General features: G+C 42.4%; 1 protein-coding gene across 3 annotated transcripts in view; it reads right to left on the bottom strand.

Annotated features, from left to right (window-relative positions):
• Nucleotides 1-12,328, bottom strand: part of PALM2AKAP2 (PALM2 and AKAP2 fusion) — a 266,174-nt gene extending 253,846 nt beyond the window's left edge. The window contains exon 1 of one of the 3 annotated variants that reach the window (XM_032674597.1): nucleotides 11,814-12,328. In XM_032674597.1, coding sequence (XP_032530488.1) covers nucleotides 11,814-11,858 — 45 coding nt within the window. In that variant the 5' untranslated portion in view covers nucleotides 11,859-12,328. The remainder of the gene's footprint in view (nucleotides 1-11,813) is intronic. The other 2 variants (XM_032674585.1, XM_032674586.1) reach the window with 2 other exon arrangements.
• Nucleotides 12,329-13,335: the final 1,007 nt, after the last annotated feature.

The following is a 13,335-nucleotide window of genomic DNA, read 5'->3' as shown; positions in this document are numbered from 1 at the left end:
TGTTACTATCTTTTCTCTCTCTCTCTTTCTGTTTTCTTTTTCTGTTGGTAACATTCCTACCAAGAGAAAAAACTTCTGTTGAAAAAGATTCAACTGAAAAAGCACCTCCTTGCAAAGTACGATTAAAGTATGGAAAGCAAAGGGTATTAAATATCTGCACTCTTGGTAACACAAAAAGAAAGAAGTCAAGAGCAATGGCTATTATGAGAACCAAGCTCCCAAAACTGGCTTTCTCCTGGGGATGAGCAAGAACAAGGAGTTTAAAATCTAGGTTTTGTTGTTTTGTTTTTTTTTTTTCACAAAAAACTGAACTTTCAATTGGTGAGTTTAGCCACTGTCTAACTGTGCCTTTGTACTGCTGATAAGAGTATGTGATGAGTGGAAAAGCATGCAACTCTCAAGTTTAGACAAATGGTGAAACCCACTTTATTTATTTATCCTCAGCTTTATACCTGGTTGTCCTAGGACGTTCTGATTTACATGTCTTATCTGGCACAGATCTGGTATTTTTTATGATGACAAAGTCAGAAATGGTGTGAACACTTAAGGGTCTGTTCCTGCTCACCAGTGAGGCCAGCAGCAAAATTTCTATAAACTTGCTTGGAAGCAGAATAGGGTCCTACTGCAAAAAAGAAGAGGGACTGGTGGTCTACATCCAATAAAAAAGGTAATTTTATGTACTCAGATCTGATCAGGTTACCCAACGTACCTGAACTCCAGTGCCTGACTATTACACCCTTAGCCTATCCAAAACACAAAGTAAACTAACCCACCTTCAGATTTCTGCCACTGCAGTTGCATTAAATTGTTCTCTGTAAGCATCCGTATGTCAGCTGCCAAATCTCAAAGATACATTGTGCTGGCATTGCAAGAAAAAATGACTGTCTGAAGAAGAACCCTTTAATATGTAAGCTGGTTGACTGAGAAACATCTGAGAACAAGCAAAAATACTGGTGATTTCCCTGGAAGGAATACAGAAAGTTCTTCCTACTTTTAAACAAGATCAGCTAAACATTGGTATTTTCTTCACCAGGCCAGACAATTCTGTCTTGCCTCAGCAGTCTCTTTCTTCCATTTGTGATCATTCTTGACTCTGCTGGACTCTTCTCCATTCTGCCCATGGCTTTCTAGGAGACTAATATCCAGCATGGATCTGACCAAAGCACCATTTCATGGGCCTAATGAGTAACGTTCCTAAATATATATATCAGCCTTTATTTGTTTATATATATATAAATACACGTACACCACACATATCTATCTATCTATCTATCTATCTATCTATCTATCTATCTATCTACCTATCTATCTACCTATCTATTCATCTCTCTCTCTATCTCTCTACCTATCTACCTATCTATCATGTCTGTTCCATGAAGGATGAGACTGCTGAGTAATATTCACAGCATTATCCACTATCACTTTTTCTTCAGTACTGCTATCCAGCAGGTGATAAGTACTAGGTGCTAAGAATCCTTCTTTTGAAGACACCATGTTGGTGTATATATTCTTGCTTTTGTTCTCCAGCCACTTTTACAACCTGTTAGCTTCATCTAAGCAGAGATGTGACCTACACAACAATGTCAATGAGAAACCAGGTCTACCTTCTTCTCACTGGAACCTCCTCCAGCTCAGCCAAAATGATGATCATGCCACAAGCCCTGGAGGCTTTGCTTTATATTGGTGAGTTCAGTAGTACCACGGCAGCTCAGAGAGGCACGCAGTCTGACACCTCTTTGGTCTTCAATGGCACATGGATGAGCTTAGTTAAACCACTCTACAATCCATACAGAGAGTGACAGTATATAACCAGGGCCATCTGATCTTTTTGGACCTTCGCACCATTCCACCAGCCACCTATGACTTGCTCACAGTCACACGGTCAGTGTTATCCACTTCAGTGTAATTTGGATTTATTTTACCGAGGAGCACGTGTTTTCAAAGTAATGCAGACCGAAGACCACTTTTGTTTTCTAATATGTTTCAGCATGAACAGCGATTTATTCTAAAATCTCACAGACCAAGAAGTAGAAACTGTAGCTGTAGGTACTAGGACCAACAAAATACCACCGTTTTTTCCTTATATCTGTCTTTCAGGATTGCTTTTATGGGTTGTGAGTTCTTAGGCAAGGAAGGATGGTACAGTGCTGTCCCAAGACACAGGGGCCAAATGCAGAGGGGAATTCCCCCAGTGCTCTGAGATTCATGGCAACATTGTAAAAGGAAACTTCTACCAGCTTTCTCCAGTTCAGCAAGGTTTTCTATCTGCTCCTTCTCAGCAATGGAATAACCTTTAAAACACCCCTTGTCTTCAGATTTATGAATTATGATATTGTTTTAAAAGCCCTCCCAAAAATTAATGTAAAGGCTTGTTTGTGTTGTAAACTTTATTGGTTCTGGAACAAGTCCTCTGGAATATACATTCTGTCCCATGAATTGCTGAGAAATTCACAAAGGAGAAGGTCTGTGACACATCAGTCTCATCAAACACCTTGATCAACATTGTAAGCAATGTCACACATGATAAGGACAAAAATACTCATAAACCACTTCAGTTCTATTATTTTTCCTCTGATAATTGGGAAGCTGATAACTGAAAGCATGAGAAGTATGAACAGGTCTCTATTTTACAGATGTGTTTCAGATACCCTATGTGGATTTTAGTCTAAATTTTGTACGTTTTGAAACTTCAGCAATAACAACTTTAAATTTAGCACAAGGAACTGATACTTCCCAATGTCTTACTGATACAGGGACACAGTTCTTTAAGTTGTTACATTTTGCCTATTCTTTATTTTATTTTTTAAAAATTTGAGGGTTTTTTTTCCTGGCTAGTTAGGAATTGCTTCCTTTACCAGAACAACTTACTAAGTTCTTGGTGATGCTGCAACAAGTTTATGTACATTCCTAATTCAGCAGTTATCCCTACCACAAGTAGGGATTAAGATGCAGCTTTAAATGCTGACTCGGTCTTCTGCTGGAGTCTATTTCTCTAACATGCAGCAAGTGCTTGCATATGCTTATATTTATTAAGAACAAACACATGACAAACAACTGAGCCTTACTTTTTATGTCATTGTAGGTTGTGATTCAAAAGAGATAAGGGATTAACTCTCAAATACTACTTGCACAGAGCTGCCAGAACTGGCCAACACATTCAAGATAGCAATTTTGTACCAAAGCCAGGGTATGAGACAATCCCTGTGCTGCAGTTACTGTAAATTTAGTGACACCTTGGATGCCAAATGCTTGCTTTATGCTTCAAACAGGAAACAGTTGGATGACTGGGGATCCTAAAAACCCCATGGTTTTCAGTGTAAGTTTTTCCAAGGACCTGACGGTGGTGAAGAGCAGAGCTGTTCCACGAGAGGTTAGCAAGGAAGGAGTATGTATGTGTTGGTGTACCCTTTTCCTCTGGGAAGCCCGCTGGGAAAGACCAGTCATTCTGATGCTGGCACTCAGTTGGTTAATGGCCAGACTCTCGCCTTTAGCACCGCTACCGCTCCGAGTAATCTCAGCTCTGCACCCCCTCCTGCTGCTGCTGCCATAAAGAGACTGCAGCTGTGTGACTGCAGCGAGAGCTACGGGCTGCTCACCTCTCCCTCCTCTCGCAATAAGTTACACGGCAACCTGGCTTGTAATTTCTGTCTGCAATACTCAGATTCTTAATGGGGTCTCCTCAGCCATTACTTGCCCAGGTTACTTCCCTCTGCTGCAGTGCAGCTTGCAACTCTGCATGGCAAAGGAACATGGCTGAAGCAGAGGAGTTGTCAATGACATTTCCCCAAAAGGCTGGAAAGCACCTTTCATTTAGTCATGTGCTGGCAAAATGAAGGCTTTCTTTCAAGGTATGTAATTTTTTAAAATCTGAGCACATCTCTGCTGTCCCAAATCTCCATCTGATTGCCAGTGACTGCTCTTATTAGGAGCTGCAGAGGGGCTGAGCCCCACCCTGCTGACTGTTGTCTGTGGATCCTGACAAATTATGCTGGCGGCTCAAATTAAAACAGTATGAGCACTGCCTAAATCAACAACCTGAGCTCTGAATCTTCTGTAAAGGGTAGAAACTCACAGATGAGGGCAGGTCTGTCTCCTTCCAAAAAGAGCTCCCCAGACTGCATTGGTTGGTGTCCTTTTTTTTGTGCACAGAGAGCATTTGTGCCTCCAGCATCCAACCTTGTTGGAAATCAGCTAAGTAACAAAAAGCATCTGTGTGTCAAGAGCTACGCAGGACTGGTGTGCAACTGCCAAAAGGCCATACCCATTTAACTGCCACAGGACTTGCTGGGTGATGTTATTAACCCCTGCAACCCTGTGGCTTTCTCAAATCAGAATTTGCAACAGAAAACATTTTTATGTGCTAGGGAACTTACGGCCAGAGGCAGGTGCAGCATCCCTCTGGTTCCAAGTACTGCTCCTGAAAGGCATCCTCAGACTGACCACTGCCTCAGCACACACAGGCTCAGCACGTGCTCATGTGCCATTCAAGAGAGAGCCATGTAATGATTAATAATTTACTACACATGCATAGTCCAGTACATGCTTTCCCAAATGCACTCAGCAGACCAACCACCTTACTGGGGACGATACTTTGCAAGAATTCAGCTGATGAAAGAACACACCTCATTCTGTACAAGAATAAAACTGTATTTGTAAAGTGGGTAAGGAGTTAGATACAAGGAGTGAACCCTGGAAGAGCAAGAGTACTCAAGGAGAGGCTTCCAGGCCCATCCCACTCTCAACCCAGCTACCCAGCAATCCATTACTTTTAGCATGGCATGTAAATCCCAAAGTCTAACCTCTGACTTCAGATGAACATCTACGCCACTGATACCATGGCATGTGGCATCTGTCCTTAAAGTTATACACCAGGCTAGAGCTTTTCAATAATTTCCAAAAATGTAAATCTTTCACAACTATTTTATTTTACCACAGACTTAACAGTAACAACAACAACAAAATCACAAACCCTTTTCACTTATTTTCAACTTCTTTTTCAAAATACAATTTGAAAGGCACAACCCAAAATCTAGTATCTCAGCTTCATGTCTGTGCTCAAGAGATGTTGGTGATGTGTTAAGGGCTAGGAATGCGCTGTGGAAACAATTCTAAATTTAAACAGTTGAGTTTGGGTAAGTCTGGAAACTGTCTAGAAATTTCTCAGGAGCAAGTTGGTTTCTGGTTTCTATTTGTACCTACTTTTCACTCATACTTTGACAGAAATATTTTTCATCATATCTGTGCTTCTCTTGCTGTCATGTAAACATTCTCCAAACAAAAATACTGATAAATTTTGAGACAGTAATTTTAGTTTTCAGACATTATGGGCATTCTTCTTTGACTTTTGGCTTAAAATGGGCAAAGGCTATAACATTTCTTACACTGTGCATGAATTTCTAGTGTTTTATGTGCTCCAGAAGTAAAGACAAGTACAACTGTACTTGCACAGGTTTCTTTGTGCAAGGTCTGCTCTGACATGAAGCTGACTCATGGTGTTGCTGCAGACCAGGGTAGTGCTGCAGATCTGTGTGCAGATCTCTTCCCCCTTTACAGCAAGGCAAACATAACACTTCCTTGCCCACAGCTGATTTGCACTGAGATTCACAAGTCTCACAGGTTCATTACGTGCTCACAATATAGATCTCATTTAGATTTAGTTTTTGCTAATCCCTAGTTTACGCATACTAAACCCATCCCCGGAAGTATTTGCAGCAGGATGTAGACTCTTCCTAACTGCACCAGGTGTTCCTCACCATCGAGTACTCTGGAAGTATCTTAAGGTCTCACTAGCCCTCAGGTCTTTTAGCTCAGAATGTAAAAGGACAACAGCTACAAGAGGATTTTTTCTTTTTCAGGTACTTGGATGTTGGGACCACTGAGGAATGAGATGACAGCAGAAAGATTAGGATTAATCAGAGCCATAAATATTGCAAATGACATAATGAGGGAAAAATGGGAATGGAAAATTGGATTAAACTATGCAGCAGCAATATTCAAATAAGCTTCATGATGAATTGCAATGAGGGCTTTCTTTAGTGCCAAAATTGACGGATTTGGTTACTTCAGGAATGTGTTTGAGTACACGGGATGGCTGCACTGCATTAGACCATCTAGCCCATGCTCCATTCCAGCATAGTGCCTAAAGCAGAACCAGGAGCACGGCAAATACGTTAGACTTCTCTGCCAGCCTTTAGTAATTTGCAATGCAAAAATTGCTTCTAATGAGAAAGTCCTTCATGGATTCCATTTCCATAAGCATGCCTCGTTTGTCCTCAAGCCCAAGTGCACTCTTCAGCATCCACTACATCTTGGAGAGTGGGGCTCTACAGCTTAACGACTCATTATAGAAAGAATGTTTTTTTGGGGTTGTTTTGTCCACAATTGCTACCCTCCTTAGATACCTACTAATTCTTGTGCCAAAACGTGTGAGTAATATTTACTTATCCTCTCTCTCTGTAACACTCATGACTTCTGCAGATTCTTCTCACTCACCTATTTTCCAAGCAGCTTACTCTTTCCATATCTTCTTGTCTTTTTTCTTCTTCCTGCAGGCTTTAGGTTTGAAGGCAACTGAACTCAGACAGATTTGATCCCATGCTTAACATTAGGACAAAAACATTACTTTCTAAATGAAGGAATTGGAAACTAGTGTATTAAGTCATCACAGCAATAGTAAACTGTTTATTAAGTGAATTTGCCACATGTTATTAAGTGATCCTCAGCACTGGAGTTTCTAATTTTCATGAATGAAGTTCTCTGGAAGGATTCACAAAAATTGTAGAGTAGTATTACGGTAAAATGACGCTGGGTATGAGATCTACTGGTCATGAGTTTTCATTTTGTAGAGTAATAGACAGTAGTAGGGTTGGGGGGGGCAGAAGAGATATTGGCTTTTCTGTCAATAAATTTTTGGAGATCTACACACAGCACATGATACTCATGGCAATTGTTGAGTGTCCAATCCAGAAATGTAGAATGCTGAGCTTAACAACAACTGTCGGAATGAAACTATACCAGTACTGTCTTTCCTAAACATAATTATATTACTATTCTCAAAGGCCTATTGAGAAATTAGTGCAATACTATATGTAAACACGAATACACATCTCCCTTTTGGGACAACTCTAAAACCTCAGCTAGTATAGGCTTAACTGGTGTGAAACTAATTTCCTATGCAGGACAAGGATCCTGTCCTCACCCCTGTTGAATTACCAGCCACGTTAGTTCTTGTTCCTTGTGAAAGGCAGCACTGCCCAAACTGCAGAGCCCTCTTCTGCAGTACTAGGCTGGTACTACTCTAAATTTGGATGCACAGACCTGCACTGGCCTCTCTTAACAATGGCTGTATACAGAGGTGAAGGACTACTTTAAATGCAAAACCTCATTTACCAAATAATCCAACTTGCCCTCTTCACTCCTCTAGCACTCTTTATTTTACCTGCACACCAACAATCTTCATTTGCATCAAAGTACAAATAGAGGACACCTTCCAGCCTTGAAAAGCTGCTTCCTATAAGCTTTCCCTGCCTTGCTGTCAAGGAACAGCAGTCTCCCTCATTAAGAGCAGCTTTTTCAGGCCTGTCAGAAAGCTAGTCCTTAATCCATCTAAGGCAGACCACACTGATACAGGAGGGGGCTATTTTTAAACAGCAGTGTCCTGCCATACTAAGTCAACCTCCTGATGACATCTGAGTAATGTTAGATCTAGCTCAACAAATTCATCATCTCATAGAAAAAGCCAGAATGGTCTTTGACATCTTTGATGTGGCTACTTGTATGTCAGTGATTACTCTTCTTTAGTTGAACTACTGGTTCTCTGAGCTGGGCACTAGTGAGCAGTGACCACCATTATTGTTGTTTTTATCTGGTAAGGAATCAGTACAGTAGCTCCCCACTTGAATCTCTAGGCTGGACATCTCTTGAACCTGAAAACCTTCTCCAACTCCTGTGCTGGTTGTTGCTTTAGTTGATGGTTTCTCCTCAGTGCCTTTAATTCACCTGATGTATAGGTAATGCATGTTCACTGCATCATATGTGCATTTGTACCCCAGATGCACCAATACAGACTCGACAATACCACTTCACAGCTTTATGACTATTAGGTAAGTGACAGAAAATATTTATGTTTCATAAATGCTTGTCTATGTTTAGATCACTGTCCCTGCAGTAACAGAGAAGGGGCCATACATTAAATTGTGGAGCCCTGCAGTTTATCAATCCAAAATGAGATAAATTAGCGCACCTGTCCCCATCAAGCCTGCTTCTTCTAGGACTATTTGCATTCCAAACTTCTAGGCAACTTGCAGCAGGCATATTTTTTAAAGCCAAAAATTGCTTCCTTTTTTTTACCCAAAATTTTACCCATCAATCCACTTCAGGAAAAGAGCAGATGCAAACACTTAAGTGTTCTATACAGGAACAAGCTCAGAGAGAAGAGGGCTGCAGAACTCCTCTTTTAACCTCTCCCTTTCGTCCTGATGGCATCTTCCCACAGCATTAAAAATGGGCACTACTCACTTCCATTGCTGGTAGAGTAGCAGATGGATGCTGTGGTCATTTAGGGCCCAAGCAGATGTTAAGAGCAGTGTCTCATGACACAAAAATTCAGCCATATCTGTAATATGCATGATACCCAAGTAGGGAGATGTGATGTGGTCTCTGCTCAAGGAAGGGTCAAAAAACCAACCGCTCCTGGTCATCATAGGATCCTCCAGGACACAGAGTTTATGTTTCCCTCCCAAGCAGAGAGAACTGGATTCTGCTTTTCAGTAGTTGCCTCACATCTCCCCACTTCTCAAACCAGATTTGCACAATGCTCTGTCTTGCTACAGTCAGTGTGTGAATTACAGGGACTTCAGAAAGATCTGAAAATCACAGCTTAAGCACGTCAATGGCATTAAAAACATATACATTTGACGCTTCTGTTTTTAGAATCACACATTCTACTTTTTTAAGACTATTTTGGTATTTCTTGCCCTGATAAACCATAGCATCCAAGTACTGCTCAATGTTACATGCATCTCTAACAACTCTCTGACATAAGGGCAAAGTCCATTATTTAGATTTTACAGACAGAAGATGAATGCACAGAGAGGCTTGCTGTGTACTTGCAAAGTACTTGCTGCAGACAAAACAAGTGGCTAACTCAGGTTCACTGAGGTTTATATTAATGTCGTAACAGTAAACTCCTTCTTTTCCTCTTCCCTTGACACTTGCCCCTGTGCCAGAGAGATATGTATTAAAACTGTGATAAGTCAGAGTAATAAAATCAAGCACAAAATCAAACTCTTCAAAAGCTGTCAGCCTTCTGGTGTAAAAATTCATATTTCCATGTTTGGATTTGTTTTCCTTAAATATTCAGTGATGCATACTTAAAAATTACTTTGCACATCTTCCTCTCAAACTCATTTGCCATGGTGATTATGGAAGACAACGTACAGGCAACAAAGTGTAGACAACCCAGTGGTAAGTGGATTTCTTTCTATAAGTCTAGTATGCAACCAGAGTGATCAAAGAATGCTGGAGTAAGCTTCTGCTCATCTCAGTGAGATACTGCATCTTGTTAAAATACAGGAAACACCTAGCTGAACTGAAATGCCATGTCTTTCTGCTTCTGAGAAAGACAACATTTGAGGACTGACCTTATTTTAGCTGACCGGTGGCAGAAGAGAAATGTCGAACTTGTGTCATGTCACTCATTCTGACGGAGCAAAGCTTACACTAGAAGTAAACTTCTCTGCATTCTAACAAACATTTGCAGCAGCCAAAGCACAGGAGAAAAGTTACCTAACAAGCTTATATGGAAAACCTGTTGCTCCACAGAGTGGTAAGCAAACGAGTCAGTTCATGGACCCACATTAAAGCTTAAAATAAGGTTGAATATTTTTGATGCTGAAGTAAAATTATTTCAATCTAATTAACTGCACACATTGCTACACTGTATTTTATTGCTACACTGTATTTTATTTACTGCCAGAAATAGAAACCAAAAGGAAATATGTACAGAAAATGAAGATCCAGCTTCTCAAGGTCTTCTCTTACACGAGCATAAACCTACTGTAAAAGCTGCAATACACCAGGTGATAATTCTAAATCCATAATGGTTTCATTGGTGTGAAATGCAAAACACTAAGAAGCAGAGCACTTTATCTATTCTGGTGAAAGGTTTAAGGACACCACATGGGAATGGGTGTGGTTTGGTGTTCTGTCATATAGCACTCAAAAGAAACAACAATAATGTAAAGCTTTTTTTTTTTTTAATGTGGCGATGGAAGTTTTTCAGAGCTATGCAGAGCAGCAATACATGGAGCAGCACTGCAGTACAGTTCTGCCATAAACAGGTCCCAAATCACAGGTAGTGGTGAGACTTGCCTCTGGGGGAACACTCCTGGTGTTTCAATTTGGAGATATGTCAATGCCTATGCTGACAGAAAACTGTGACCCAGCTTAAAAATATGCATCTACTTTCTCCTGCCTGAAAATTAAATAGTTAGAGCTTGCCCCCTCCCCATATCAAATAATACCATTTGCTCTTTTTAGAGTGAAAAAAACCCACAAACTATTAGTTTTAAATCTGGTTATTTTAAATCTCCATGGAACTATCAGAAGAACAGTAGACATCAAGCAAATATCTTGGAACAGCAGCAGCAGCAGCAGCAGCAGCAGCAGCAGCAGCAGCAGCAGCAGCAGCAGCAGCAGCAGCAGCAGCAGCAGCAGCAGCCATTCCTCTTACACTACAAAGGAAATCTGTAACCTATGCTGGCAGAAAAATGTAGCATCTGTTGATCACTGGGGGAACCCGGGAAGGGAATGTAAAATCCATGCGGGCTCTGCCATCTTCTGTTTCTCTTCAGACCTCCAGGTGTGCAGTCCCTGGCACAGACCGTGCCATCCGTCTGGGACTGGCACAGCTGCATCAACATCTCTGCCATGGGGAAGAAGAGCTGGGTGTCACTCTAACAAGGGCAGGCTGTATGGGGCTGTCAGACTGGCAGTGCCCACAGAAACACAGGCCTTTTGACATGGTGCCTGTGACATGCTAGAAGATGAGCTGGCAATTTCTGCATGCCAGGATGATGGTAGATTCTAAACACCCAGGCCCAATCCTCACCAGGTATCAGTGCCCACATTTCTCAGAGGTCTGCACCAGCTGAGCTCATGGCTCAGTCCAAATTACTGTACTAAATCTGAAAACAAAAGTTAAAACTAAAATGGGGCTAAATCCTGCCTACGTTTTACCCCTGGCAGGATGCAACTCAGGAGGGAATTTGTCTGAAGGCATGTTCTCAGCTAGGGAGCTGAGGTGACAGTTTAACTAGTAGATTAAATAATTACATAATTTTGATAATGCAGTGTCTGTGTTTGCCTTAAAAATTAGTACTATCGCAATTATTTTCTGCAATAAAAGCCACCCTTCAGCAGATCCTTTTGCTTAACTTCTTAATCAGCAAAGCAAAAGCTCACACTGTGAAAAAATACATTTTCAGCAGAGTACTGATTTTCTCCCACAATCTCCCTTTCTCCCCATTTACTCCTTCTTTTCTTCTCCATCATCAATCTTTTAAGCATGCCACTGTGCATTCACATTTTTCTTCCTGCACGTGTCAGCTCAATGCTGTTCCTTAGAGCCCTCTTTCTCCGCCAAACCCCGCAAAGCAGATGTTAACCACTCATTTACCGAACAGAGAACTCCACGCACAACTTTGCAAAAGCCAGACTCTCCGGGTGCTTCCCAGCCACTGCGCTGGAATACTCCCTTCCCTCCACAACCCGCAGCTATGGACAAAAGAGCAAGTAAAATGAAACTGACTTACTGCTATGGCTTGGAGCCTTTCCTTGTGCAACTCTGCTTCCGCCATCCTGGAGAGAAGGACACGGGAGGAGAGAGAGGGAGACGGGTGGGAGAAAAAAAATAGAAGAAACAAGAAGGCAAGCAAAACCAAAACGGAGCACACACTGCAGTCACCGGGTGGGAACTGGAGTAATTGCAAAGAAAGCTGAGCTCCTGTATAGCAGTCAGCCACTTTTGGAGGCACTGCAGCCTGGCTCACGGTAAGATCATTTTAGTCACTGGACCAGTGCCTGCCTCGCTGCCTGTCTCCCAGCTGTATTGCTAAGTGCATTTCATTGCTGCTTCTGTGTGCTGGTGCTGTCACACAAACCATGTATGCACTCTCCAAGCAGCTGAGCAGAGGGATAGCTCGCATGGCTATAATTTTTTGCGTTGACGTCTCAGCTCATTTGCTCCTCCTATGGGGTGCTGGGTCACGACAGGAGCTCGACATCAGTAGCGTGCACAGTAATCCAAACCTGCCTGACTGCAGCAGAGGAAGCAGACAGCTGTGGCACAGCATGTCCTTAGCGAGCAGCACAGCAGGGAGGGAAGGACGGTGGCACATGGCGCAGTGAGAGGGAGCTGCGGCAGGCAGGCAGGCAGGCAGGCGGCGGCTACAGCCCCAAGCTAAAGCAGGTTTGGCTAAGGGAAAGGACAGGGTGGCAGGAGGAGGGAGAGCATGGACTTTGGGGGAACTGCACAGCCGCTTGTGAATGCAGTGGTAACATGGCACTCTGCAAAAGACTTCTGCTGCAGAGCAGCCCTTAAGAGAAGCAATGAAGAGAATGTGTATAGAAAGGAAGACGTAAGGTGTCCACACACCCTGCAATTAACGTGCATTGCAGGTTAAAGGACTGTATTGACATCAGATATTGAAAAGTGACAAGGCTGTGTATGGAAACAACCTGACTGAAGATCCTGGTGTTATACACAGAAGAGGAGGCAGGTGAGGAAGGGAGGGCACACCTGAGCCAGTATCATGAGGGTACCCTTGATTTTGAGGGTACCCTCACATTTTTATTTTTACTTCTATGATCTTCCATCTGCTTTCTTTTCTCCTAGACAGCAAAGAAGCCCCCCACTCTCTCCCAGTCCAGTCCTACAGGGTGCTGCTGCAAGGATGTCACAGGGCTGGCACATTGGAGGGGTGTCTCTGAGCCAGAGCAGCCACTGCACCGGATGGAGGGCTGGGTGAGCGCTAACCGTGACATCCTGGGGCTGTCCCCACAAGGAACAAAAGTGCATTTTGCAGCATATAATTTTGATGTAACAACCTCATGCTGACAAAGACAGGAAAACTCCATCATTTTGGAGGAAAGCAATCTGGAAGTCACCCTGCTTCTTCCCATGTGCCTGCCCTTTCAAGTGCCACCCAACCTGGCATTTTACCTTTACACATCACAGTCTCCTCTCCCAGACATCCTCCACCTCCATCCCACTTCCACCTCCAGGAACTCTTACTGCAGGCTGCTTTTCAGTGCAGCTGTTTTCTCAAGTGTTTT

Source organism: Chiroxiphia lanceolata, chromosome Z (assembly GCF_009829145.1).
Source record: "Chiroxiphia lanceolata isolate bChiLan1 chromosome Z, bChiLan1.pri, whole genome shotgun sequence".
NCBI classification, from domain to species: Eukaryota; Metazoa; Chordata; class Aves; order Passeriformes; family Pipridae; genus Chiroxiphia; species Chiroxiphia lanceolata.
This window is presented reverse-complemented; position numbering and strand designations above follow the sequence as displayed.